The 24,267-nt window shown below is 45.4% G+C and overlaps 1 protein-coding gene across 2 annotated transcripts in view; it reads right to left on the minus strand.

Moving 5' to 3' along the window:
- The window catches only part of ABCA5 (ATP binding cassette subfamily A member 5), a 34,891-nt gene continuing 10,624 nt past the window's right edge, over window positions 1-24,267 (minus strand). For both annotated transcript variants that reach the window (XM_068413041.1, XM_068413042.1), the window contains exons 11-40: window positions 24,000-24,168; window positions 22,377-22,435; window positions 21,735-21,845; window positions 20,943-21,118; window positions 20,418-20,537; window positions 19,502-19,640; window positions 18,704-18,794; window positions 18,342-18,481; window positions 16,730-16,849; window positions 15,502-15,703; window positions 15,095-15,264; window positions 14,161-14,294; window positions 13,132-13,269; window positions 12,413-12,526; window positions 11,888-12,058; window positions 10,156-10,269; window positions 9,761-9,898; window positions 9,177-9,251; window positions 8,562-8,653; window positions 7,920-8,046; window positions 7,707-7,824; window positions 7,509-7,600; window positions 7,173-7,348; window positions 6,912-6,987; window positions 6,732-6,826; window positions 5,843-5,962; window positions 5,481-5,630; window positions 4,473-4,552; window positions 4,164-4,219; window positions 1-3,542 (exon numbers count right to left, since the gene is read on the minus strand). In XM_068413041.1, coding sequence (XP_068269142.1) covers window positions 3,435-3,542; window positions 4,164-4,219; window positions 4,473-4,552; window positions 5,481-5,630; window positions 5,843-5,962; window positions 6,732-6,826; window positions 6,912-6,987; window positions 7,173-7,348; window positions 7,509-7,600; window positions 7,707-7,824; window positions 7,920-8,046; window positions 8,562-8,653; window positions 9,177-9,251; window positions 9,761-9,898; window positions 10,156-10,269; window positions 11,888-12,058; window positions 12,413-12,526; window positions 13,132-13,269; window positions 14,161-14,294; window positions 15,095-15,264; window positions 15,502-15,703; window positions 16,730-16,849; window positions 18,342-18,481; window positions 18,704-18,794; window positions 19,502-19,640; window positions 20,418-20,537; window positions 20,943-21,118; window positions 21,735-21,845; window positions 22,377-22,435; window positions 24,000-24,168 — 3,671 coding nt within the window. In that variant the 3' untranslated portion in view covers window positions 1-3,434. The remainder of the gene's footprint in view (window positions 3,543-4,163; window positions 4,220-4,472; window positions 4,553-5,480; window positions 5,631-5,842; window positions 5,963-6,731; window positions 6,827-6,911; window positions 6,988-7,172; window positions 7,349-7,508; window positions 7,601-7,706; window positions 7,825-7,919; window positions 8,047-8,561; window positions 8,654-9,176; window positions 9,252-9,760; window positions 9,899-10,155; window positions 10,270-11,887; window positions 12,059-12,412; window positions 12,527-13,131; window positions 13,270-14,160; window positions 14,295-15,094; window positions 15,265-15,501; window positions 15,704-16,729; window positions 16,850-18,341; window positions 18,482-18,703; window positions 18,795-19,501; window positions 19,641-20,417; window positions 20,538-20,942; window positions 21,119-21,734; window positions 21,846-22,376; window positions 22,436-23,999; window positions 24,169-24,267) is intronic.

Consider the following 24,267-nt stretch of genomic DNA (forward strand, 5'->3'; position numbering starts at 1 on the left):
TTAACAATCCAATCCATCTTTATTTTGGTAGTACTCTCTGCATGAAAAGGAAAAACCTCGACTTCACAAGTAGAGCAAGGTGGTAACAGAAAGACGGGTGTATAAAATAAACTGCAAAGGATTCAAAGTGCCTGATGGCAACATCAGGAGGAGCGTTACAACGTGTCACCTTTAGACCCATTACCTTCTGCTACCAGAGTACTGGATGTCAGCCCTGTAATAGACTTCACTCGGTATACAGAGAGATTTTTAAATAAGAGCTTTTCTTGGTAAACAAAATCAGACACATTAAATTCTTCCATAGAAAAATACAACCTCATAATGACACCTCGAAGTAAATGCATCTTCCAAGCTTTAGACACCAGCTAACCATTTCTCACAACCACCCTGCAAGGGAACTAAAACCATTATACCTGCGAACGGTGGCACAAACTGAATGGATTTACCCCAAGTCCCACGGTCAGCCCGAATCCAGCTGCTTTGTCTCTGTTTTATCTCCTTGAGCACAGACTGTGTGTATCATACAGCCGGGATTTGGCGCATGTCACTGGTAACAGTCAAATAAAAGGACTTAAAATCACAGGAACAAAGCTCTCACGTTTCCAGGGGATTCTCTGGTTTAATTTTGCATGTGTTTTTTCCCTCTTCTGACAATTATAGACATCATATGACGCTCTGAAAGACTTTGATACAATGCACTATGATTATAGTGATGTTTTGGGGTGGCATGTGATGCACATTGACACATGATGTCACCACGCCAAAAAGATCTCACCCAAATACAGTTAACTTCACGAGCCAAATTCTTTGTACATGTAGGTGGGTAAGTACCGTGCCTGGGTTAACTCCAGGGTAAACAACAACAGTACCAAACTGAGCAAATCTAGCTGCTAAGGGAAGGGTTCACATGATCCATTTGAAAATGAGAAACTATTTGAAATAGGGTGATGTCACCCAGGCAGTACGGAACTATTTTACAGACTATTAGCTCTGACTATAAGTTAAAGAATAAAATTGAAAGGAGACATCAAGGCTCACGAGGTCACAACGGTACTTTCATAAGTTCAGGTGAAAAGAGCTTGCTGGACAGATGTGCAGACAACACTCAGCTGAAAAACCATTTACAAAAAGAGATGGAAGTAAGAAATGTGGGATTTGGAGAAGATGCACTTAGCTTGTATGTACCGACACGGGAAAGCATCGCGAGACAAAACTCTGGGTCCCACCTTTGCTCTGAATAAAGGAAAATGCTCAGAGATGCTGGCCAGGAGCAGGGATGCAGCTGGGAGCAGCGGGCTGGGGGTTCCCAGGGGCTAAATAAAAGGCTGCATAAACAAAAGAGTGGAAATTTGGGTCATTTTTGTTTTCTTACAGAGAAGCTTCAGCCCAGGAAAGGTTGCTACCGGAGCTGTAGTTTAGAGGCTGGTGCTTTAATCCTGTTCTTTACCTCTGTTTTGTTTCCAGCACAGGAGATCGGGGCACATGCAAGTACCACAGCTCAGGGTTCACCAAACAGGGCAGTCACGGTCTGCGCTCCAGAGGGGAAGGGACCTTCCCTGGGAAAGCCAACGGGACACGTCCAGGTGCTTCTGCAGTTCTTGGGCTCAAATTTTAACTACAAAACGAAATCCCTATGTTTATATGCAATCTACGGGTGCAAAAGAGGATGCAAAAATTGTACATGAAGAGTTCACTTCTCCCCATAGTAGAGTAAGAAACTAATGAAAACAGATTTCGGCTCAACGCGATGATAAACCATTATCAGACATATAACATACATTATTGCCTGATAAGTACAAACAGTTGGGTCACAGAACTCCACCTTAACCCACAGGTTTTTGAGTTTTCACAAGAAAAACAAAGGTCTTTTCTAACTTTAATGTGAAGATATATAATTGATAGGACTTATGAAGCCAATGTTTCGATATAAACACCTCTCTATATTTGTTCATTGCAGAACACAATAAATTGCTAGCAATCTTTAATTTTACCTTATAAAACTAAAAAAGCAATGATAGCTTTGTGTAGAAAAAACAAAAAAATAATATATTTTCAACATACATCTGTCATATCTCAGGATAAAGGATCACATACTCTGCTCTTCTTAGTGCTTCTAAGCAAACCAAAGGCACCATTCCTACTGATGAGGTTGTGAATTTGGATTCTTTTTTGGGGGGGGGTTTACAAAGGTGAATGAAAAATTGCCAGGCCAGGACAAAGCAAACATTCCTGTGCTGAGCACACTACTGCATTACTTACTGCTATCACAACAAAGATGGATTAGGAGATGCTGCTGCATGTACTTATGAATTCACTGTCAAGAAAAATGAAAACATCTTAAAAGGACGGTCTCTAAAAACAGCTGGCAGGACACACGTTGTTACACCCGACAAAAGACTTAGACTGGTTTTAATGAAGACGAGAAACACTCACATCTCTGCAAACCCCGTAACTACACGGTTATGTCTTTGTACTTTTACCAAGCAGGGGAAAAAAGAAAAAGCACCCACTTGTGTACCCGCCCTGTAACCCTACAGTGCATGCATCACAAACACCAACGCCACCCAGAAGGGCAGCAGGAGTCAGCCACATCTGCCAACTTGCAGTAGAAAGGAATATGTGTCCACAAGTGCCATATTATATCCGTAAATGAACATTTTCACATTGGTTGGGTACCACGCTAAGCTCGCAGTGTAATTCAGGACCCTCTTTGCAGTGAATACGATTACTGTGGAGTGGTTTTCCCCCTCTCCTCTAAGCAGGTGCATCTTCTAAGCACAAGCAGGGACGGATCAGTTGGCGGGGGAGCAGGACCGTGCAAGGACACGTGTCTGCGTGGCACCTCATCGGGCAGGCAGCAATGCCCAACCGAGGGCACGGAGCACGGCAAGACCCTGCGAACCAGCTAGCGGGATGCTCCGGCGACAACTGGTTTTGCTCAAACGCACGATTTCCAGTAAGGACAGCCCAACCTTGGCGCAGCACGGCCAAGGCAGGAAGGCAGGCGGGTGCTCCTGAACCAGCAACCGACACCAGGAGATGACCAACTGTCGTGGCAGCGTCTTTTCGCTCAATGCAAACCGGGAAGCAGCGAGGGGAGGAGGAATTTCAGAACAGTCAGAATAACGGTGGGGATGCTCGCTGCCTCCACCGCTACCGCGGCGTTAGTGCCATGGTCTAGTTGACATGGTGGTGTCAGGGCAATGGTTGGACTCGATGATCCCAGAGGTCTCTTCCAACCTCATTGATTCCGATTCTCTTCTGTTCTGTTATTCCTAAGGCCAGGACAGTGGAACATGCTCGGTGCTTCCAAATACCATCATCCTTGTCCGTCCCAGCTCCGATGTTTCCCACGCACACGCCCCAACGTGCGAGCCGAGGATGATCGCTTGCACAAAACACGAGCTGCCGAGCAGATCCGGACCGTAAGGGGCTCAGAAAACCACTCGGTCTTCCTGCGTCCTCTCCCACCACAGCGTGCTGTTCAGGGTGCCGAAGCTGCTGTCCTCCTCCTCCTGCTCTTTAGCAAGCTCCACAAAAACCTGGGACAGACAGAAAGGATGAGAACGTGCCATGCTCCTTGTAGGAACTTTCTAGTTGGGTCACAAATAGAATTCATGGTAAAAAAATCTCACAGGTACGGAATGTATTGGTTCGTCTCCAAGGAGGAAGTTTTTAGTATTTGTGGTTTTTCCTCCTTGCTCCTACGCTCCTGCCTCATTTCAAGAGAACAAGGAAAAGGAACCAAAGACATGCTGAAGGACATTTATCGTCAGCAGTAACTAATCCAGAATGAGCAATAATAAGCCTCAGATTCACTCTCCTTTCAGAAATGAGCAGCAATGCCCGTCTTTCAAATAAATCAGACCCTCACTTCCGCTAACATCACACATTTATTTTACTCCAGTCACTGCAGTTGCTGTGTCTTATTTTAAAAAGAAAGGAGAAAATAGGAAGAAAGAGGAGCAGGGGAACTGGCAGTTCCAATTCACTTGGAAAAAGCCCCTCCATCCACCACGACTTGTCCACGCTGGACGCACAACTCCTGTATGGCGGGGCAAAGTGAATCCACTCCAGATGCTCCCAAAAACCCCATCTAAAAACCTGCAACACCTTCACCTGGCAGGGTTTACTTCCACAAAATATCATTTGCTTTAACATACCTGTTCCAGCGTCGCCTGAGAAAAGCTGTACTCCTCGATGTTAAAGGCGTGTTTTACTGTTGAAAGAATTAATGAGAGCGCATGTTTAGGGATGCTTCACTGACACAACTGGATTTAAAGCATTTTAAGCTGGTACAAGTGCTTAGTCTTGATTTCACAAGCAGCAGAGTTGGGGACAGTAATAATAATAGAAAAAATAAATTAAATAAATTTGGAACAGAAATGCAGAAGCGCAACCGCATGGTAAATGTGTCAGTTATGGGAGACAAAATGATTTCTGTATGTGGTGTGTGGCAAGTGCTTAATTACCTTCTTCCAGCTTGGAAAAAGAGTGTGAAAGCGACTGTACGTCTTCTTTAGGAATTTTATACGCCAAAATAGAAGCAAAACTGGAACACAGAAACAAAGCAAATTTAGCTTTAGGTAAAATTACTCAAAGCAAAAATATTAATATCCAAGTGAATGGATTTAAATTCATTTTCTGGCATTTTGACCAGTCATCATCACACAAGACAACAGGAATGATGCAATTCCAGGAGACCAGCTGGTTTATAATGTGTTTCAGAGATCCGGGTGCATCAGCTGAGACCCACCTGAGACTTTCTGTGCTCTTCAGCTAAGATTCTACCATTTATATTCTGCCTATAAACTCATGAAAGAAGAATCACTCCCTGGGACTCCCAAAGTTAGGAGGTTTTTGCCTTCCCAATGAACTCGGAGGGAGGTCACGAGATCTCTTGGGACTCCGCATCATCCAGCTGTTCCTGCACACCAGACCCCAGAACAGGGAGTTGCTCTACCCCACACATTTGCTTCTGAAAAATGAGCTCTCCAAATCTCCCGAGCTGAAGAACGCTCCTTACACAATGCCTGCGGTGCCCTTTTTGGAGAGCGTCATCAGCCAGCACCAAGCCAGACCCTCGAGTTCACACAGCAGAAATTCAAAGCTCTTGAGGGGGAGAAAACCAACCAACTCACCCGCAAACTTTGAGGTACCCCCAGAAAACATTCAAGCATTTCTAGGTACAGGCCAGTGACTCATGTTACCCCCATTTCCCGGGGAACCCCGACCGAGGAGGAAGCTGTCAGGCACCAGCTACGCAGAAACTGAGTTTTGCTTCCTCCATTTGAACATCTGCAGGCAGGGCTCACAGCCACCGCCCTGGCAGCCTCTGCAAAACCCTTCCTCTTTTTTTTTTTTAAGCTACGTGTAAATATTTTTTTGTAAATTTTAGTGTCATGGCATTCCCTACTCGGTGCCAAGGAGCTGCTGAGAAATCAGGGGCTTGTGTTACTATCAGTGTTGTTAAAGCTTACCTTTCCTGACGATTTGCGTTTGGGAAGATGTGCAGAATCTGGCTCTGCAGATACTCCACCTGCTCTACATCTGCTGCTTCTTTTAATTTCATCTCCAAGAAGTACCCTCTGCCAAACTTACTCTTCAGGTGTTGGACAGTACCTATACATCTACCAATTGCAGAGAGAAAATAAAGAGTTGCACATGTCACACCACACTCAAAAAGCAGCCTAACTTCTAACAGAGCCTTTTAGGAGTTTAAGTTTAATTTTGCTGCAAGTTTAAGGTGCAAAACAATTGTCTACCTACATTTTCAGAGAAATCTATTCTAGCCAACAGCTGTTCTATGCTCCCTGCCCGCAGGGGAGGGCTCCGGTGGTACCTGAGCTGCCCGGACACCAGGATGGCCACGCGGTCGCAGACAGCATCCGCCTCTTCCATGTAGTGAGTGGTCAGGATAGCTGCTCTCTCCTTATTCTTAAATGCTGCTCGAATTGCCCGCCTACAAAATGTAACCAAAACCATCCCTGAATAAAACATTTGGGACGTAACAGTAAATCCTGGGGTAGTAGGAAAAGAGGACTGTGGTGGTCAAACACAAACCCTTTATTTTATGGACCAATACTATTCCCACAGCAACAACTTTATGCACCAATACTATTCCCACAGCAACAACTAACACCTGATTTTTTCACAAAGATTACTCTGATCTCCTGTAATTACCCGATACTCCTTACATTTCAGAGAATCAAGGAATTGTTTTGGTTGGAAAGGACCTTTAAGATCATCAAGTCCAACCATTAACCCAGCACTGCCAAGCCCACCACTAAACCATGTCGCTAAGCACCACATCTACATGGCACCACATCAATACCTCCAGGGGTGGTGACTCCACCACTTCCCTGGGCAGCCTGTTCCAATGCTTGACAACCCTTTCAGTGAAGACATTTTTTCTGATATCCAATCTAAACCTCCCCTGGCACAACTTGAGGCTGTTTCCTCTCATCATCACTTGTTACTTGGGAGAAGAGCTCGACACCCACCTCGCTTCAACCTCCCTTCAGGCAGTTGTAGATTTCTTCCAACTTTCAAGCTTCTGCTCTCCAAGCTATTCTGGGAGAGGATACAGATGAAGAGCACCTGGCGCTAAGGCAGAGTTGATTCCCTGTCTATGGCTCTCCCTAGTGTTAACAGGGATAATGCATCCATAAAATCGGACAAATCCCCAAACAGAAACAAGCCTATGGTGAACACAGCCCGGCAGCACTCACCACATGTGCTGCTTGGCTTTTGGATCCATCCCAGTCGATGGTTCATCCAAGAGCGTGACCCGTGGGTTGCCCAGCATACTCAGGGCAAAGCACAGCTGGGAGGAAGGCAAAGGGAAAGGGGTGAGGACCCAACGGCTGCTGGAGACACCCGACACAGGAGCTGGAAAACCTCCCCCGTACCTTGCGTTTCAGCCCTACGCCCAGCTTCTTCGTTGTCTTCTGCAGGTGGTCCTTTAAATCCAGGGCACTTGCGATGCTGCGGAAGGGGAAGGACCGCACGTGAAGAGCTGAGAGGGTGATGGTGCGGCTTCCCTCTCATCACACAGTATGCAAACAGGCTCATTTGATGAACTCAGTTACAAATATTTGTATTTATTTGTATATAAAGCAGAGCAGCAAACCTTAGCTAAACCTTAAACATTTCTACAATAAACTACTTACCGTTTTATGACTTCCTTAACATCAGACTGACTCATTCCTTTGATAGCGCCATAAATTTCAAAGTGTTCCTGCAATGTAATATCTGGCCAAAGCGGATTCGTCTGAGGACAGTACCCCACAAATTTCACCGAGTCATCTTCAGTGTTCAGGCCAAAAGAATAATCTCCCATCAGAACCTGCGAGGAAAACGCATAGACCTTCCTCAATAATATTGTAAGTTTCAGAACTGTTTTTTGTGAAGTTTTAGCAAAAAACACTTGGGAATGCTTGCAATAATAATAATAAAAAAATTAAATATAGGTTCATCTTCTGTTTAGTCTGTAGCACGCAACGTACCTGCCCGCTGGTTGGCTCGATCTCTCCAACAAGCATATTAATTAATGTGCTTTTCCCAGCTCCGTTGGGCCCCAACAAACCCAGTATTTCTCCTAAAGAAAGTACGACACAAAACATTGCCCTTGAGGTCAGATAAATGGATTCAAGAGTTGTTCTTGTAAATAAAACAGCTCAACAGCAAGTGATCGAACTCCCAACCTTTTTTTACACAGAGAAAAACATGTTTGGTTGCCACTTTCTTTATTTTTCTCCCCAGAAGAAATTCCTTTCTTTCATCAAACTCCTTGTGCAGGCCACTGACCAGGATTGCTGGCACCTAGTAGAGAAGAGAGAAGCGGCTGCAGGTCCCAGCAGCTCTGGGAAACATCTGGATTTGGGTTTTGAGTAGTGCCCGCGGGCGCACGGCATTACCTCCTCGCTTTTGGGGCTGCTCAGTATTTCTTGGACTCGCAGCCTCTCCGCCTTCACATCTTCATCTTCGTTCTCATCATGTGGGACGTCTGGGAACTTCCAGGTTTTGCCTTTGGTAAAACATTTTCTAAGGGGAAGAAAACGGTGTGATGCCTCTGCTCAGCATTCAGTTGAGATCTGCTCCCTGCTTTGATGCAGAAAGCGATCTGTGTTTGCCCAACCCAGGAGTAACACATCTATGCAGCACATCTGAGAAGCCCCAGAAGAGCAGAAAGAGCTGTCAATGATTACAACTATGTCCTCTGTATGCTGAGCTCTCTGTTGGGGTACAGCATCTCCAGCCATGCAATGGGAAAGCAAGTTCCCCTGTTTTTATCTAGGGGACGTCCTTACAAAATCCCTGATTTTGCACTGGTATAACTTAAAAGGAAGTAAAAACCCTCTTTATGCACTTTATTGACTGAATTTCAGACAACTAAAGTAAGGAGAACAAATTCTTTAGATACTTGGGATGGGATAGAGCCACAGGTATCTTATTTTCTGCAGCAGCCCCCATAGCTATGCATTGCACACTCCAGTTTCACCACCAGCATCACTTCTTTTGACTATTACTTTTAAAAAGTCTATTCAACAGAGACACACCTGAAAAACGGATCCTCTCTAACTGTCCTCCCTCCGTTCTTCAGCTCGAAACATCGCAGCAGGAAGAGCCACAGGACACACTGCAAATAGGGCTAAACCAGACAAACACAGTTCTGGTTACTCAGAGCACCGCCAGTCCTGGTGATCCTGTAGGTGACCCTATAGGTGATCCCACCAGTGCAATGAGTGACAAGAAGCACCAGCTCTTCCCCACCACAGAAGTGCTGATGTTTCTGAGAAGATGAGATGTATCACTAGATGCTGCTCAGTGGGTCGAGGATGCACAACCAGAGCCTGCCTAGATTTAACGGTAATTATTTGGGTTTTGGAGAGAGAAGGGGCTGTCCCGTGCTCTGGAGTTCTGGCTCCATCAGCACAGGCTCCCACAATAATCAGGATTAATATCAGCACTGTTAATGAAGCAGCAGATGTAGAGCTGGCAGGCACAGTGGCTTCTACTGATACTGTCCGTGTTGCGACAGGCTGCAAAGCTGCAGGCTCCGGCGATGCTCAGCGTTAGGTCAACTCTTCACTAACAAAGATGCCTGAGCAGAAGGGGCCTCCCAGCAGGACTGAGCGATTCTCTACAGCAAATAATCAAATAATCATGCTTACAGCTATAACTGCTACCAGGAGCCGGTCCCATGGGTCGTAGTATCCTCCATTCTTTCGTTTGCCTTTCCACGAGATCTGACAATGCAAAAAAAAAAAATACATCCAGGTAAGTAACCACCTACCAGAGACTGCATGTTCTACCCCGCACTTTAATCTCAAATCAGTCACTTAAGTTCTGTTGCTCAAGCACCTTCTGAGCTCTGCAAAGACCCTGCTTGCATGAGCCTGACGCCAATAAAACTCCATCCAAGTCCCCAGGGCTACTCCTGGTTTAAATCCACCGACTCCCAATCAACCCATCTCCCACCACAGTGATTGCCCAGTCTGCAGGCTGAGAAACTCGTGGTTTTGCTTTAGGTATTTAATGGAAGACTTGCTTCTTTCCTCATTTTAAAACTGCAACATTCTGCTTACAGGAAAAAAGGTGACTTTTCACCAGCAGTTGCTATTCTTCACGTGTTAAATAGCTACGGATGACGTTACACCACTAGGCAGCTAATTGCTGCCTCGTTATCATTAAAGACACCCACCCAACCCCAGATGTCTACAAGTGCTCTGGACAGGATTTCTTGTGTCCCCTTTACCTTTATAAAACAAATCAGACAGCCAATAAGGGGATAAATAGGAATGAAGATGGAGAAGACATAATGCAGGATGGTCGTTACCAGGTAATAGTCCAGAAAAAAGGCCACTTCAGAGACAACCGTACAGAGCAAGGCTGTCTGTACAAAAGAAAAGGAAAAAAAAAAAGTCCATTTTCATTCAGTTCAGACTCTCTAAGCATAAGTTATCTAATTTGAGGCACATTTTTTAAAGCTTTTATCTTTAAGATATGGCAGTGATAAAGAGACATTGGTAAACGTTTCAAATTTCTTGTGCATTAAGGACACACAGTTAAATAAAGTAACTGCGAAGCCCGTTGTGGCTTTGGAGAGAACCAACCTTCCCAGCTAGCCGAACTCAAGGTAAAGTTACTCACCACTGAAAAGATAAATGACCAAAATTCTTTCGTATTCTGGACTTTTTTAAACGTGAAGGAGACCACGTAAGTGAAGAGCACGACTGAGGGGACGTAACCAATCAGGCAAAAAATCTGCAAACACAGGAAAGGTTCCTCAGGAAATGTACAGCAAGAACCCACGGGTGAACTTTTTGTGTAAGTATCAACTGGAATTACTTTAACGTGCCACATAAGTCTGGATTCATCTTTGTCACTTGATATATTTTGCCACCTTGGTACATACAGCATATACTATTAAAGAATACAAATAAAAGAGTAAATGGATACACAGGAACCTCACTCCGTCTCCTTTAAACTATTTCCCATTTTTTTATAACACAGGCTCCCATAAATGTTGACTTAAGAATTCTGGCAAATATTAGGAATTCCACCCTTCAGCCTTTGCATTTTCACAGAAATTAAAACAAGGTTTGATGTGCTGGTAGCAAAATAGCCCTGCAGCGCAACGGTCACATCCCAAACCTGATTAACTCAGAGCTTCTGGGCAAGCAGCTAGGAAAATCTGATTCTTCTCAATCACGGCCAATATCTCAGGGAAGCCCGCTTTGAATATAAAAGACATGAAGACTTGTAGTCTCTTCAATTTAATCACATGCTGCAATTCATTGCAGAGCTGGTCTGCGTTCAAAATCACTGTGACCTCCTCGTTAGCTGCACGCTGATGCAAACGGAGCAATTATCAATGGGCAGCAAAGAGGGCAAAGCAGACTGAGCAAGCAGGATCAAAAAGGACACAGCATTTCCTTGGAAAATCCTGGTATTTCAAAGCTCCTTTTTATTCCAGTTCTGAATGAAACTCCAAAATATTAGTATTTTTCCCCACGAGAAGCACTACTATCCTGCCTTTGGTGCGGCCTGACTGGTGCCTCTGCGCCAGCAGCCTCAGTTAAGCATTTTCCCTGTATATCAGTTGGGAAAAGTCCGCTGAACCATCCAATAAAAATAAACACTCGTGGAAAAATAACATAACCATTCGACATACATAACCATAGCTGATCAACAGCCCGTTAAACATGAGCCAGCAGTGTGCCCAGGTGGCCAAGAAGGCCAATGGCATCCTGGCCTCTATTAGGACTAGTGTAGCCAGCCGGTCTGGGGAAGTGATCGTCCCTCTGCACTGGGCACTGGTGAGGCCACACCTTGAATCCTGTGTCCAGTTCTGGGCCCCACACTTCAAGAGAGATGTTGAGGTGTTGGAGCGAGTCCAGAGGAGGGTGACCAAGCTGGTGAAGGGTCTGGAGGGTCTGACCTATGAGGAATGGCTGAGGGAGCTGGGGGTGTTTAGCCTGGAGAAGAGGAGGCTCAGAGGTGACCTTAGTGCAGTCTACAACTACCTGAAGGGAGGTTGTAGCACAGTGGGAGTCGGCCTCTTCTCCCAGGCAACCAGCGATAGGACAAGAGGACACAGCCTCAAGCTTGGCCAGGGGAGGGTCAGGTTGGACATTAGGAAGCATTTCTTCTCAGCAAGGGTCATTAGCCATTGGAAGGGGCTGCCCAGGGAGGTGGTGGAGTCACCATCTCTGGAGGGGTTTAAGAAAAGACTGGACATGGCCCTTAGTGCCATGGTCTAGTTGACATGGTGGTGTCAGGGCAATGGTTGGACTCGATGATCGCAGAGGGCTCTTCCAACCTCATTGATTCTGTGATTTTCTCACATCCCTGTGTGTGCTCCGATCCCCACCGCACTCACCACAGCAAGGAACTTGCCCACGTAGAAATAAACGCCGTAGTGAAAGGCGAAGAGGCTGCCTATCATCAGGACAAGGATGGAGAAAAACAGCGGGAGGTCAACGACAGCTTGCCCGGTCCAGTACGCAGAGGGGTAAAGCCCCGCTATCTTCAGCTGCGTGTATGCTTTGATCTGCAACAGAAAAAGAAAATGCAACATTAATTAAATGTTCATTAAAATCAATACAATGTTAATCTGCCTCGGTGTGTGAGCAGGATCTTGTTTTTCCCTCTAAAACACCGCTTTTACACTGATGTGGCATCAGTGCTTTGCTCAGTTATTGCTGATTTTAGCTGCCACAGAAGCAAAAAGCACCTCCAAGGAAAGCAAAAGGGCTTTTCCCACACCTGCTCTACCCAAGGCAGCAAACAGCAGTCACATCCATACTGCCTCTCATGGCAAAAGACACTATTTAAAACGCCTGTTAAAAACCCCAAGGTTTTTAAGTTCTTGTGCAGTCCATGAATCCACATCTTGGGAGCTTACCTTATGGTTTTCTGCGTTGTCCATGGCAAAATAGGGTGGCATGCCAGTAATAATGATGCCCAGTAACACAGCTTCAAAGTAGATCTCTAGTCTGAAAATTGTGTCTGGAAGATTCTGAAATATAAATCAGATTTCCTCAAATCAGAACATGTGTGACCAAAAAAAATGCATTTAGAATTGGAACATGACTGTAAATGCTAAAACATATATTTTGTGTATCTCAAGATCATCTGAGCAGCAGCATGAAGAAAAATACCTATGGAAATCTCTGGAGTATGTATAAGAGCATCTACTGAATTCCTGGAGCATCTGCCTCCTGCAGCAGGACCTCTCCTCTCCTGAAGACCACCCCAGCTCTGCACAGGAGGCAGCAGAGCTCCAGCATCCCCATGCTCAGCCTCTAACAAACCCCTAACAAATTCCCCACAGGAAATCCTCTGGCCAAGCCCCTTTTTTCCTCCACTTCCACAAACTGCACAACAAAATCCTGGCACTTTTCAAGTCCTCTTCAATCTGCAAAGCTCCACCAAGTACCACCAAGGACCTGCTCCACAGGATTTGGCTACTGGGGCCCGATCCTTCCCGACTGCACACAGCCCCAACCAGCTCCTCCCTCCATTTACAGCACCTTTTTTACACCCCTCCTCTCACCCCAGGGATGCTTTGCCACCCGCCCTGTGTTTTAAGGGTGATTTTAACCACCCACGGGTGCTGCTCACCTGAATGAAGGGGTTGCTCCAGATTTCAATGCTCTCCGTCACGTTTAAACTGCGCAGAAGCAAATTGCTGACAATATTCATCAAAACTGGCAGGGAATGCACCATGGTACTGTTGAATATGACCATGAAAACATAGTTCTGGAAAGGAAAGCGCTTGCTATATTAATTCTTCTGCACGAAGGGTAATATAGGGCTCTCCTATGGGCTTAATTAAACTTGAACGTTGGGAAAAATCTTTGCATAACAAAGTATGCTCTGTGGGAAGCTCTGGGCCGCTTATAGAGAACAAATTATTTGGAATAAATTCCCAGAATGTTTTATGCAACTGTGACGCTACGAGAAATGATGCTCCAGACAATCACAGTCTGAAAAACAAAACGCACAACGACCCGCGCTCGGATGTTCTTGCTAATGCACTCAAAAACCAGACAGGAAAAAATCTGCATTAGCTGAGGGCTGCACTGTCGACCCTGATATTCACCGTTTGCAGTGAATAAAAATGGGAACAAGAGACAGGGCTGGCACATTGCAAAGCAGTTCCTTTGTTGGAGATGAAATACAACCCCAATGTTCAAATCTTTCTGACACTCCTTCAGTGACCATACTGAAACAATACTTACAATCCAAGAAACTCATTTTTCTTTACACGAGAGCACCGCAGAATTATACTTCTGTCAAATTGTATAATTCAGCCAGTATAAGTAAAAAAAAAAATAAATTCCTATGCCAGGTCTCTTGAGAAGTAAAGTATTTCTCTTGGCTTTTTGTATCCTTGTGGGGAAGAAAATGGGATGGAAGTTTTATTAGTCTCCTGTAATTATCATTATGGAAGAACATTTATTTTGATAGTATTTCCATTCTCTTAATACAAGTCCTCTTTGCAGGCCTCCTGTCTAAGCAACATTATATGATATTATTTGATTATATGACTCAATACATGCCCTCCAGGCAAGGGCACAACAAAAGCAGCCCCTACCCTGCTGCTTGTCTGCTCTCTGGGACACAACCGAGCGCGTCTGTCTGACTTACCTGTCTGGATTCGAGCTCGAACACGTTTAAAGCTGCGCTGTGAGGCGCAACCGAGACGTAATCACTGTCATTGAACATCTCCAGAAGTATGTTCATGCTCCCAAGGGAATGGACAACGTCATCCATATCTGATTCTGGTGTAAGACAGAGAAAACGACGTGATTATTCATCACCAGCTTGGAGAATTTTACACAAAATTATTGATGCTTTTTCCCACTGATACAACCCTTTCATCAAAGATCATCGTTTCCTTGCACATGCCCACCAAAGAGAGTCCTCTGCTGTTTTGAACATGAATTATTTTATTTCAGCTTCCCACTAAACAGCCTCCAAAGCATTCAAGAAATTTTTAAAATTATATTCTCCAATTAATTCGTGCAAGTCAAATGCAGCAGTGAGGAAGTGGAGGTGCCAAGGAGCATTATCAGGAGACTCAAAGTTTCAGCTGAACAGAGAATTAGCCAAGAGAGCAGGACACCAGCAGCACTTTTATACAGTGTCCAGAGAAATTAAGTTGTATTAAGCACAAATTCCTGATAGCTCAAACAGACGCTCATTTCTATTGCCCGGACTGCTGCTATGCAGGGAAACAAAAAGGAATTTTCCAAAATGCTTTGTAGCAGGATTATAATGTTGATATATCTAAATGTCCCTCTGGCCAGTTCCTCATACAGGTCATCTTATGGCAGAGAAAGCACAAGGCTACCAGAGATGGGAGGAGGAGGAAGACCTCCAAACCAAACCCTATGGCACAAAGGATATTCACTACCATCTCTAGGTACTTGGAAACTCTTCATTTGGGTTAATTCCAAGGGAAAAGTTTGTTCCAAACCCCCACAGTAGCACACACCCATCTTTCCCCACCATGTGAAATGCTACATTTAAAGAGAGGTGGAGAGAGGAGCTACCCAGCAGAGAGTCTCTGCTCTCCTACCTGTGGAGTTCTGCAGCAGGAGACGGCTCCTGTACTTGTGATAGTCCTCCCCAGGCTTCAGCAAGTACAAATCGGGGGAAAGTTTGATAGCAGCTAAAGAATTTTTGATGATGTGGTGTATGAAAAACAACAAAATCTGAACTACAAGAAAAATCAGAAAAAGCAACAACCTGAAAGAAAGAAAAGTTTCAGTTTTATTAAAATTCAGCAAAAGCCAGCCCAGTTTATGTGCATGTTGTTGAAACAACATCTCCCTTGCCCCAAAAAAGTATGTATTCAAGAGTAACACTAGTTATTGCTGAAATATAACTATGGGGAAAAAATAAATCACATCCTGCTGTTTCTCTGGTACTATTCAAACAGGTTTTGAGAATTTTGTGTATAAGTGAGAAAGCCCCAATACTCACATAACTCTCACACATTTATTTTCCCGCCTGAGGCTAAGGAAGTGAACTTTTGCTATGGTGGAAACCTGCTTCTTCCAGAGGGCTGTATTGCTCATGGCTGGCGCCTTCGTCTCCGAGAGCATCAGGAGGCTCTGCTCCATATCATCGAGGGATTTTGTATCCATTTCATCCTGCACTTGCTGGGAATTGAACACGCTGTAATCTGAAAAAGAAGAGAGTAAAACTCTCCAAACGTGATGCGCCATCAAAGCTACATGGTCTGAAATTGGAGGGCTGGAGAAAGCTGGGTGGCCATCAACTCCTCCCCCTTGCTGCTGCAGAAACCATCTCATCTCAACCCCATCTCTCCACTTAACCCCAAGCTCAACGACACCAATCTACCCCAAAGCCCTGAATCACCAGCACAGAAGACACTTAAGGCAGATGATACAAGTTTCTGCCACCCAAAAGGTGCAGCTTGCCCCAGTGTCACACCGTTAGCCTACGCACGCGCCTACATTATTCAGCACCAGAATATTCAGCTGTTAAACCCTCTTACACCCCTGCAAAAGCTTTGCAGAGCAGGGTAGTTTACTAGTCTGTATCACAAAGAAAGTTCTAGATTAAGATGGTTTAAACCATTCAAAGTTGACATCAAAAGAACTGATTAATTCTAAAGTAATATTAAATGGTCCCAACTTTTCATTTCATTTGGAAGTTAATTTAAAGGAGGGGAAGAAAGATGAGTTCAGCTACTTCAGCATTAAGTGCAGGCTTAATATTAACTAATATTACTGTTCATGCAGAAGGCCAGAAGTAAGTTTTACCCTGGACATTTACAATTTCTTGAAAGTAAGCTCCATTAGGAAAATAAAGCACATTTTAAAAAGCCAGCCATAAAAAGTGCAACTGTAAAGCAAAGAGGTTAGATCTAAGTACACTGGATGTAAAATTAATTACGGCAGAGACAGACAGTAAAAGCTTTTCCCCTGGATCCTCCCAGAATCACTCCCCACCCCAACTTGCTGCTTTTGGCTTGTTTTTCATGCCAAATATTTCAAAAGCCTGGAACGCCGTGAGACCGAGGGAGCCTCGTGCTGCTGGATGTAGCCCTCTGCGAGAGCATTTTTTTATTCTTGCCTCCACAGTGAAACTCCTTCTGGCAGTGATGTGGCACAGACAATTCTACACTAATTAAGATGAAATAAAATATGAGGGAAAACAGGAGAACAGCCACGGTCCATCCCACCTGCTTGATCGATCTCTGCCTCCACTTCCAGCTTCAGATAGACATCCTCCAGCGTCGTCATGGAAACGCCGTAGGTGATAACGCCCAGATGGGAATGAGTGTCGAGGTCAGAAAACAAGCCTAGGGACAGAAGTGAAACAGACTGGTTGCTCTGAAACAGGATTACACCATCTTCCTGAGAGATCTTCAAGCCCATCAGAGGCATCCCTAAAGCCTTCTGCACGGCACCCTAGAAAGCAGGTTACACGTAAATATGGTTGCTTAATTACGAAGACACAGGTCATGGCTTGAGAACCAAGGTTGGGATAAGCTCCTTCTAGCACAAAACTTCAACCTCTGGGGTCAGCAATGGGAAATGTGGCATGTTTTCCCCCAAGCTGTAGTGTTTATGAAAACCACCTCAGCATCCTGAAGCTCCTGGGCTGAGAGGTGCGTCCTGGCTGGCTGCGACAGCCCCGCTCCTGGAAACACCATGCACAGGGACTGCAGGACAGCTCACCCTACACAGATCCCTGCCCAGGCACAAAGGGATTTTACAAATAAAACCACTGAGCAATTTTTTATATATATATATAAATACCCAGATCTGTAAAGCCAGCTTAACTGGGCAGGAGATTCTGGATGGCATGCACAGCTTGAAGAGCAAAATGATGTTCAGCGTGAGAGCACTTATTAGCACCTTGAGATAAAAAAATGCTCTTGGGCTCTTGCCAGTCCTATGAAGTGAAGGACTTGACAAAATGAGGAGCTTCAGAGCCAAGGTCACATTGAAGGGAAATGCAAATGCATACAATGGGAAGAGCAGGTGGATACTCGACGATGCTCATCAGATCTCTGCGATTTCTCCTGCCCCAGTAGCTGAGGCTTATTCCTAACCTCAACTTCTCCTTAAAACAGTTTGGGGGGATTGATTCAGTCTTGCATAAAGATGCCTGTTTTTCAGAAGTACATGCAGTGGCTGCTAACGGTAAAGCTAATAAATTATTAACTGGTTAAATGCAACGGGGGAAAAAAAAGCATTTATGAAATATGAGCTGCATTCACGTCAGTATTGATTCTCCCTTAGCCTTCCACACAGCACACAGAACACACAGTTTCTTCCATTTCTCCCGGGAGCTGAACAAGGAGTCCCACGTAGGGCTGACCAGATAATTGCTGCCATCTAGTGAACCCAACACACCTTCTCCACGCTCCCTCCCTCCAGGGAATCGATTATTGTAGGACTTGGGGCTTTCTGGCTGCCGGCTGGAGGCCAGCTCTGCTCACCAAAACGCTCTGCAATAAGATGATGGTTCTGCGGGACAAGGGGATTCTTGGACAAAAGGGTCCCTTCACCTTTCTGCTAAAGGCATCTCCCCAGCGCTCGCTGCCGGGTACCCACGTCCCTCTAAACGTACCACAACCCCCGTGGAGGAGGTGATGAGGTCCCCACTCACCTGAGAAAGACCTCGCTGACTGATCACCAGCCAAATCACAGCCAAACCACGAATATGTATAAAAACATGTAAAATGCAGAAGTGCCAATTCAATGAGAACCGCAGGCTGCAGCCGTGCTCGATGGATTTCTCTTCTGCAGCCATTCGACCCCGCAGCACAACAACATCATCAATACCTGCAAACTTGTCCATGTCCTTGAGCGGCAGGGTGTACACGAGCTGCTCGTCGTTCTCTTGGATCAGGCTGGCTGCAGGGATGTGCTGTCGTATCAGCGAGGTTGTGGCTTCCGTGTTGCAATAGGCATCGATGTGCATGCTGAGAAAACGCACGACAAGAAAGCGGGTTTTTAAAGGTTGCTCTTCTCCTTACGCCTGCATAAGAACTAGCAGCCAGCGGAGCACCAAATATTCAGTATGAAGATGATAAAAGGATCTTTTTTTGGGGTGGGAAGCGCTGTCTTACAGATTTCAATAGAAAACAAACAAAAAAAAATATAATATGTGATGTCACGTAACTGGTATAACACAGAAAGAATACCTCAAGCGGTAGCCGATCCCCCATTTGCTTTTCAGAAAGAGAGAAGATCCAAGGCATTTCAACATCCCTTGAGAAATCACAGCTTTACGATCTAGAAACAAAAAAAAGTCAGAGGACTGTCATAGAATCCTAGAATGTCAACGGTTGGAAGGGACCTCTGGAGATCATCGAGTCCAACCCCCTGCCACAGCAGGACCAATCTAGGGCAGGTCACACAGGAACGCATCCAGACGGGGCTTGAAAGTCTCCAGAGAAGGAGACTCCACAACCTCTCTGGGGAGCCTGTTCCAGTGCTCTGGAACCCTTACAGGAAAGAAGTTCTTCCTCATGTTGAGGTTGAACTTCCTCTGCTCTAGCTTGCATCCATTGCCCCTTGTCCTATCGCAGCGCACAAGTGAAAAGAGGTTGCCCCTTTCCTCTTGACACCCAGCACTCATCTATTTATACACATTAATCAGATCCCCTCTCAGTCTTCTCTTCTCCAGATTAAAAAGCCCCAGGTCTCTCAACCTTTCCTCATCAGGCAAGTGTTCCAGTCCCTTCATCATCCTCGTAGCCCTCTGTTGGACTCTCTCCAGTAGATCTCTGTCCCTCTTGAACAGGGGAGCCCAGAACTGAACGCAATACTCCAGGTGAGGTCTCACCAGGGTACTCCAGGTTACTCCAAAAAACAACCACGTATTTCAAATGAAGGCACATACGACGGTTAGAGAAGCATCACTTTTTGCTCTAAAACGTGACCGTCGCTCAGGGACCGGGTACCCCGGGTGGTACGCAGGGGCTCGCGGCAGGACTCACCGGCGAGGATATCCGCCTCGTCCATGAAGTGGGTACTGAAGACGGTCACGCGATTCGCTTTTCTGTTCTTCAGGAGGTTCCAGACGATGTGCCGTGAACACGGATCCATGCCCGCCGTCGGCTCATCCAGCAGCAAAACCTTTGTGCGAAACAAGAAGCGTTTGCAAAGCCACGGGCAAGGTGTTGAGCTCAGGAAATCCTACCTAAGCAACAGACACTGGGCTTCCCGTTTGAAGCCTGCTAGTTAGTCCTCTAAAACACATAGGAAACATCCTAGAGTAAGCAAGGCAGCTCTGAATAAATTTGCCTCCTGTCCTGATAAATGGAAAAATTATATAGCAAGTTAATGCCACAGTCTGTTTTATTCTGTTTATTCTGAATACAATTACATTTAGCCAAGGATCCACTCCTTCTTCAAAGGGATGGTTAAATACACACACATGCTTTTAAAATCCCAGTGAGCTGCCACATGCATCATTCTTAAATACAGATCTAAAAGCAGTCCCCATTCTTACAGGCCAGAAATAATAGATCTGTAACACAAAAGAGCTCTCTGGCCCCGTCCCTGCTCCAAGTGCCTGGAGGCTTTGCAAGGAAAGTCTCTGACAGTTTCACTGCTGGGGGCTAAATGTGACCTGCCAGAGACAACATAAAACTTGTCACGCTGTTTATTTCACAAAGAGATCAAATCCAGAGCTACTGCCGTTACGTAAACCTTAATACCCTCAAGCATAAAGGCTGAGCTATTGAAGTGATTTTAATTGTTTAAACCATAAATGAATTAAAAACAGAGTGACAGATGCTCAGAGTAACAATTTCTGCACCTTACGTATTACTACATGCAAGTTTTAACAAGAGACATCAACCCTTGGGTGTGGTGGTGACACCAGGTTGGGAACACCTCCATCACACTCACCTTTGGGTTCCCAAGGACAGCAACTCCCACCGACAGACGCCTTTTCTGCCCCCCACTTAATTTTTTAGCTTGATTGTCTCTGATAGGCTGCATATCCAAATCCAGCAACACTTTCTGCACCTTTAAAACATAAGGAACACATTTATTATTAAAAAAAGGCTATACATTTTTTTAATCAGATTATTAACCATTAACATTCAAATTAACTGGTCCTAACTCACAGGGTATTCTGTATTTGAACTGCGCACCCTGCTAACGAACCTGTACACCCACAGCAGGGTCTTAAGCTCCAGCAAACCTGAAGTTAAAAGGTGTCTGTGCTTGAACACAAATGCCAGGATCTAAAATGTTTCTGTTTATCTATGTAAAAACATCTGCCTGTACTCCGCCTCCTTGTCTGTTATACTGTAAAACAGTATTCCCCTGCAAACCTCCCTGAAGGAAGTATATGTACAATATAAGGCTATTTTGCCCCACAGGTTAAAAATGAACATATCAGACAATATTTGTGCCCAGATGACTTACTTCTTGTATCAAATCATTCTGTGGGATTCCTTTAATTGCAGCAAATATGGAGAGGTTCTCCTCCACAGTCAGTATATCGAAGTGTATGTCGGACTGGGGGCACACCCCCGTTATCTGTCGCACTTCAAGCATTTCATCGATTTCGGAGACTTTGTGCCCATAGACAGAGACGAACCCTAAAAAAACAAAAAGCCAAGAGCAATCAACTGAAGGGGTTTTTTACGGCCAGAGAGCAGGCTAACATGGCCACGGATCTACAGTGGACTCCTCCAGACATTATCCAGAGAAAAGTCTGGTTATCCTGAAATAACCATAAAGGTGAACAGCTTTGGTTATCAAAAGCGGGGTACTCACAGAATCACAGAATCAGTCAGGTTGGAAGAGACCTCTGGGATCATCGAGTCCAAACATTGCCCTGACACCACCATGGCAACTAGACCGTGGCACTAAGTGCCATGTCCAGTCTTTTCTTAAACCCCTCCAGAGATGGTGACTCCCCCACCTCCCTGGGCAGCCCCTTCCAATGGCTAATGACCCTTGCTGAGAAGAAATGCTTCCTAATGTCCAACCTGAACCTCCCCTGGCCAAGCTTGAGGCTGTGTCCTCTTGTCCTAGCGCTAGTTGCCTGGGAGAGAGGCTGACTCACACTCCACTACAACCTCCCTTCAGGCAGTTGTAGACTGCACTAAGGTCACCTCTGAGCCTCCTCTTCTCCAGGCTAAACACCCCCAGCTCCCTCAGCCATTCCTCATAGGTCAGACCCTCCAGACCCCTACCACCGGAGAAGCTCACCGTCTGTCGGTGGACACAGCCCGCAAAGGATGTTCATCAGCGTCGTCTTCCCAGTCCCGCTGTGCCCAAGCAGAGCCGTGATCTGACCTTCATAGATGTCGAAGGATAAACCTGGTCCCCAAGAGAAAGACGAGCTGTTGGCGACGTGCTCGTGGCACCCGGAGCCAGCTCCCGCCGCGGAGGTAAATTCAAATACTGACATATGGGGTATGCATTTATGCCATGTTCGAAGGGACGCCTTACCTCCACACCACGGGACCGCTGGGGCTGGGACAGTCCCTGCGATTGCTGCGGGGCGGCCGCGTTTAAAAGCCACGCAGGGACACAAGACTAAAAGATCAGGGAGATGGGGCAGGGAAGATCGTATCATAACAACAGGAGTGGAAGAGGAATAACAGGGATGACGTCAGCAGGCTTTCTTTAGTGATGGAAGGGCTCCTCTTTTTGGGTACCATTTTAAATAAGATTACTGCCAAAGCGGTGAGAGAAGACACACGCAAGCACATCTGGCGTTCATGCTCCAAGGTCCCACCCCACTAAAAGAAACCAAAAAGCCCGAACTGAAACACAAAAGATCACTCAAAAATTCAGCTATTGCTCCTCTGCATCTGACAAGCAGCTAAAAAGCTAAAATGTTCTTACTTCTGAGAGCCTCCACAGTTTCACCCTTTTTCCTGAATGTTTTCTGAACACAGCTGATTCTGAAAGAAGACATGTCATTTTATAAACTATTTTAGGACCTTTATACGTCATTTTGAATGATCAATACTTGGCAACAGTCACAACAAGACGACCATGCTAAAGTGGCACTAGACACGTTAAAGACCCATAGAGGCAAGTCAAGGGACAGGGCATCTCTTCCCAGAACTTACTCCATCTCCACCCTGGTATCAGAAAGCTTTTTTTGGTCACCTTCTAAGGTATTTCCTATGATGACAGACTGCATTACTTCAAACCTGTGTTTCTTTCACACAGTAGAACAAAGCACTAGAGGTTTCCCAAGCTAGAAAAGGGAATGGCCACTCCCCAGTGATTTCACAATACAACAGAAGACTCAACAGACACGATATGGAAAAGAGGTGTTAGTAGTAACAGACTCCACAGATGTGGTTACTGCCAGCTCTTGATCAAAATTAGGCAAAAGAAAACAGGTATCTTTCTCTCCAAGAAAGGTAAAAACCTTCCTTCTAGCCCCACTGCTTTTCAAAATGAAAAAAAACATCTGGTTTATCTGAAGGCACCATGTGAAGAATGGGTTTTGGAAGCCTGGTCACCCTGAAAATGAGGATGGGGAGTGGCTTACAGGTGTGGATAGCAGGGAGGAGAACTGGGTCTGAAAGGCAACAAAACATGCACATGTAAAGATGACAAGATAGTGCGAAAATGATGGAGAGCTGGTGGAGGGATGCTATGGAAAGAGTCCAGGGTGGATGAATAATGGAAAAATGGCCACAATGTTCTCATGTGAACATCAGGATTAAAACTGGACCCTTCAACCTATGCCCGAAGAGACATGGATAGCATGGAAAACGCAAGATCCATTCTGGTGACTAAGCTCAAATATTTATTTGAGACTAGCGGAGACAACCAGGAGGAGTGAAGACACAGAGTTCCTCAACTCACATCAGGCTATGCCATTGGAAAATGTTGGAAACAAGGGAAAATAATATCTGAGACACTAAAGTACACAACAGTCCAGATGCAAGACAACAGGTGACACAAAACGCAATGTGAAAGATGAGAGCACGGACATCTATTTTGCAGTTTTGTTTTACCCTCTTAGATATGGCACCACCACGAAGTTCTCCTCTGGTCAACAGAGCACACAACAGCCTTCACACAAACCCAGAATTCCACTTTTTCTCCTCACATGTGTGTTACCAGAAACTAAACCCTCCCAGAAGAGTAGGCATTTCAACATCTGCAACTGCTTATGCCTCTTGTGGCCTTGGTGAAACTGAGGCAATGGAAAACCGTCCGGTTTTGAGGGGACTCCAACTGAAGGAATACAATCCACAAACAAACCCTTTCTTTAAGCCCAGTGATTTATCCTTGGAGAGCATCCATGTCGTTAACGATGGGGCTTCACTGAAAAAGGAAACCACCCGTGCTGTGCGTGCGTGTGCAGGACGCCCTGCAATGCATACCATATGCTATTTGAATCCAACAACTGGAGAAACAAGAGTGATTTCCAAATTACACGTTAAAATGTCAGGGACCCAGGTGATCTGCTGACCTGCACGTGAGGCAGGGCAGGAATCCTACCTGATGGCTTCTTTCCCCTGAAATTCAGAAGGCACGGGCTCGACTATCTCACTGAAACTCAAACTGCCGTTGATGCTGCTCTCGTACAACTCCTTGTAATTTTTCCTGCGCTTTGACCAAAACGAGGGCTTCATGAAGAAAAACGGTGCACGGCGTAGCCCAAACTCCCCTGGATAGCAAAGGGAAAAGACAACTTTGTTGTTGTTGTAACTGCAATATTACAAAATGTTGTAAAAATGTGAAAAGCACTGGTACCAGAGTAACTGCA

Source organism: Nyctibius grandis, chromosome 15, assembly GCF_013368605.1.
Source record: "Nyctibius grandis isolate bNycGra1 chromosome 15, bNycGra1.pri, whole genome shotgun sequence".
Classification (NCBI taxonomy): domain Eukaryota; kingdom Metazoa; phylum Chordata; class Aves; order Nyctibiiformes; family Nyctibiidae; genus Nyctibius; species Nyctibius grandis.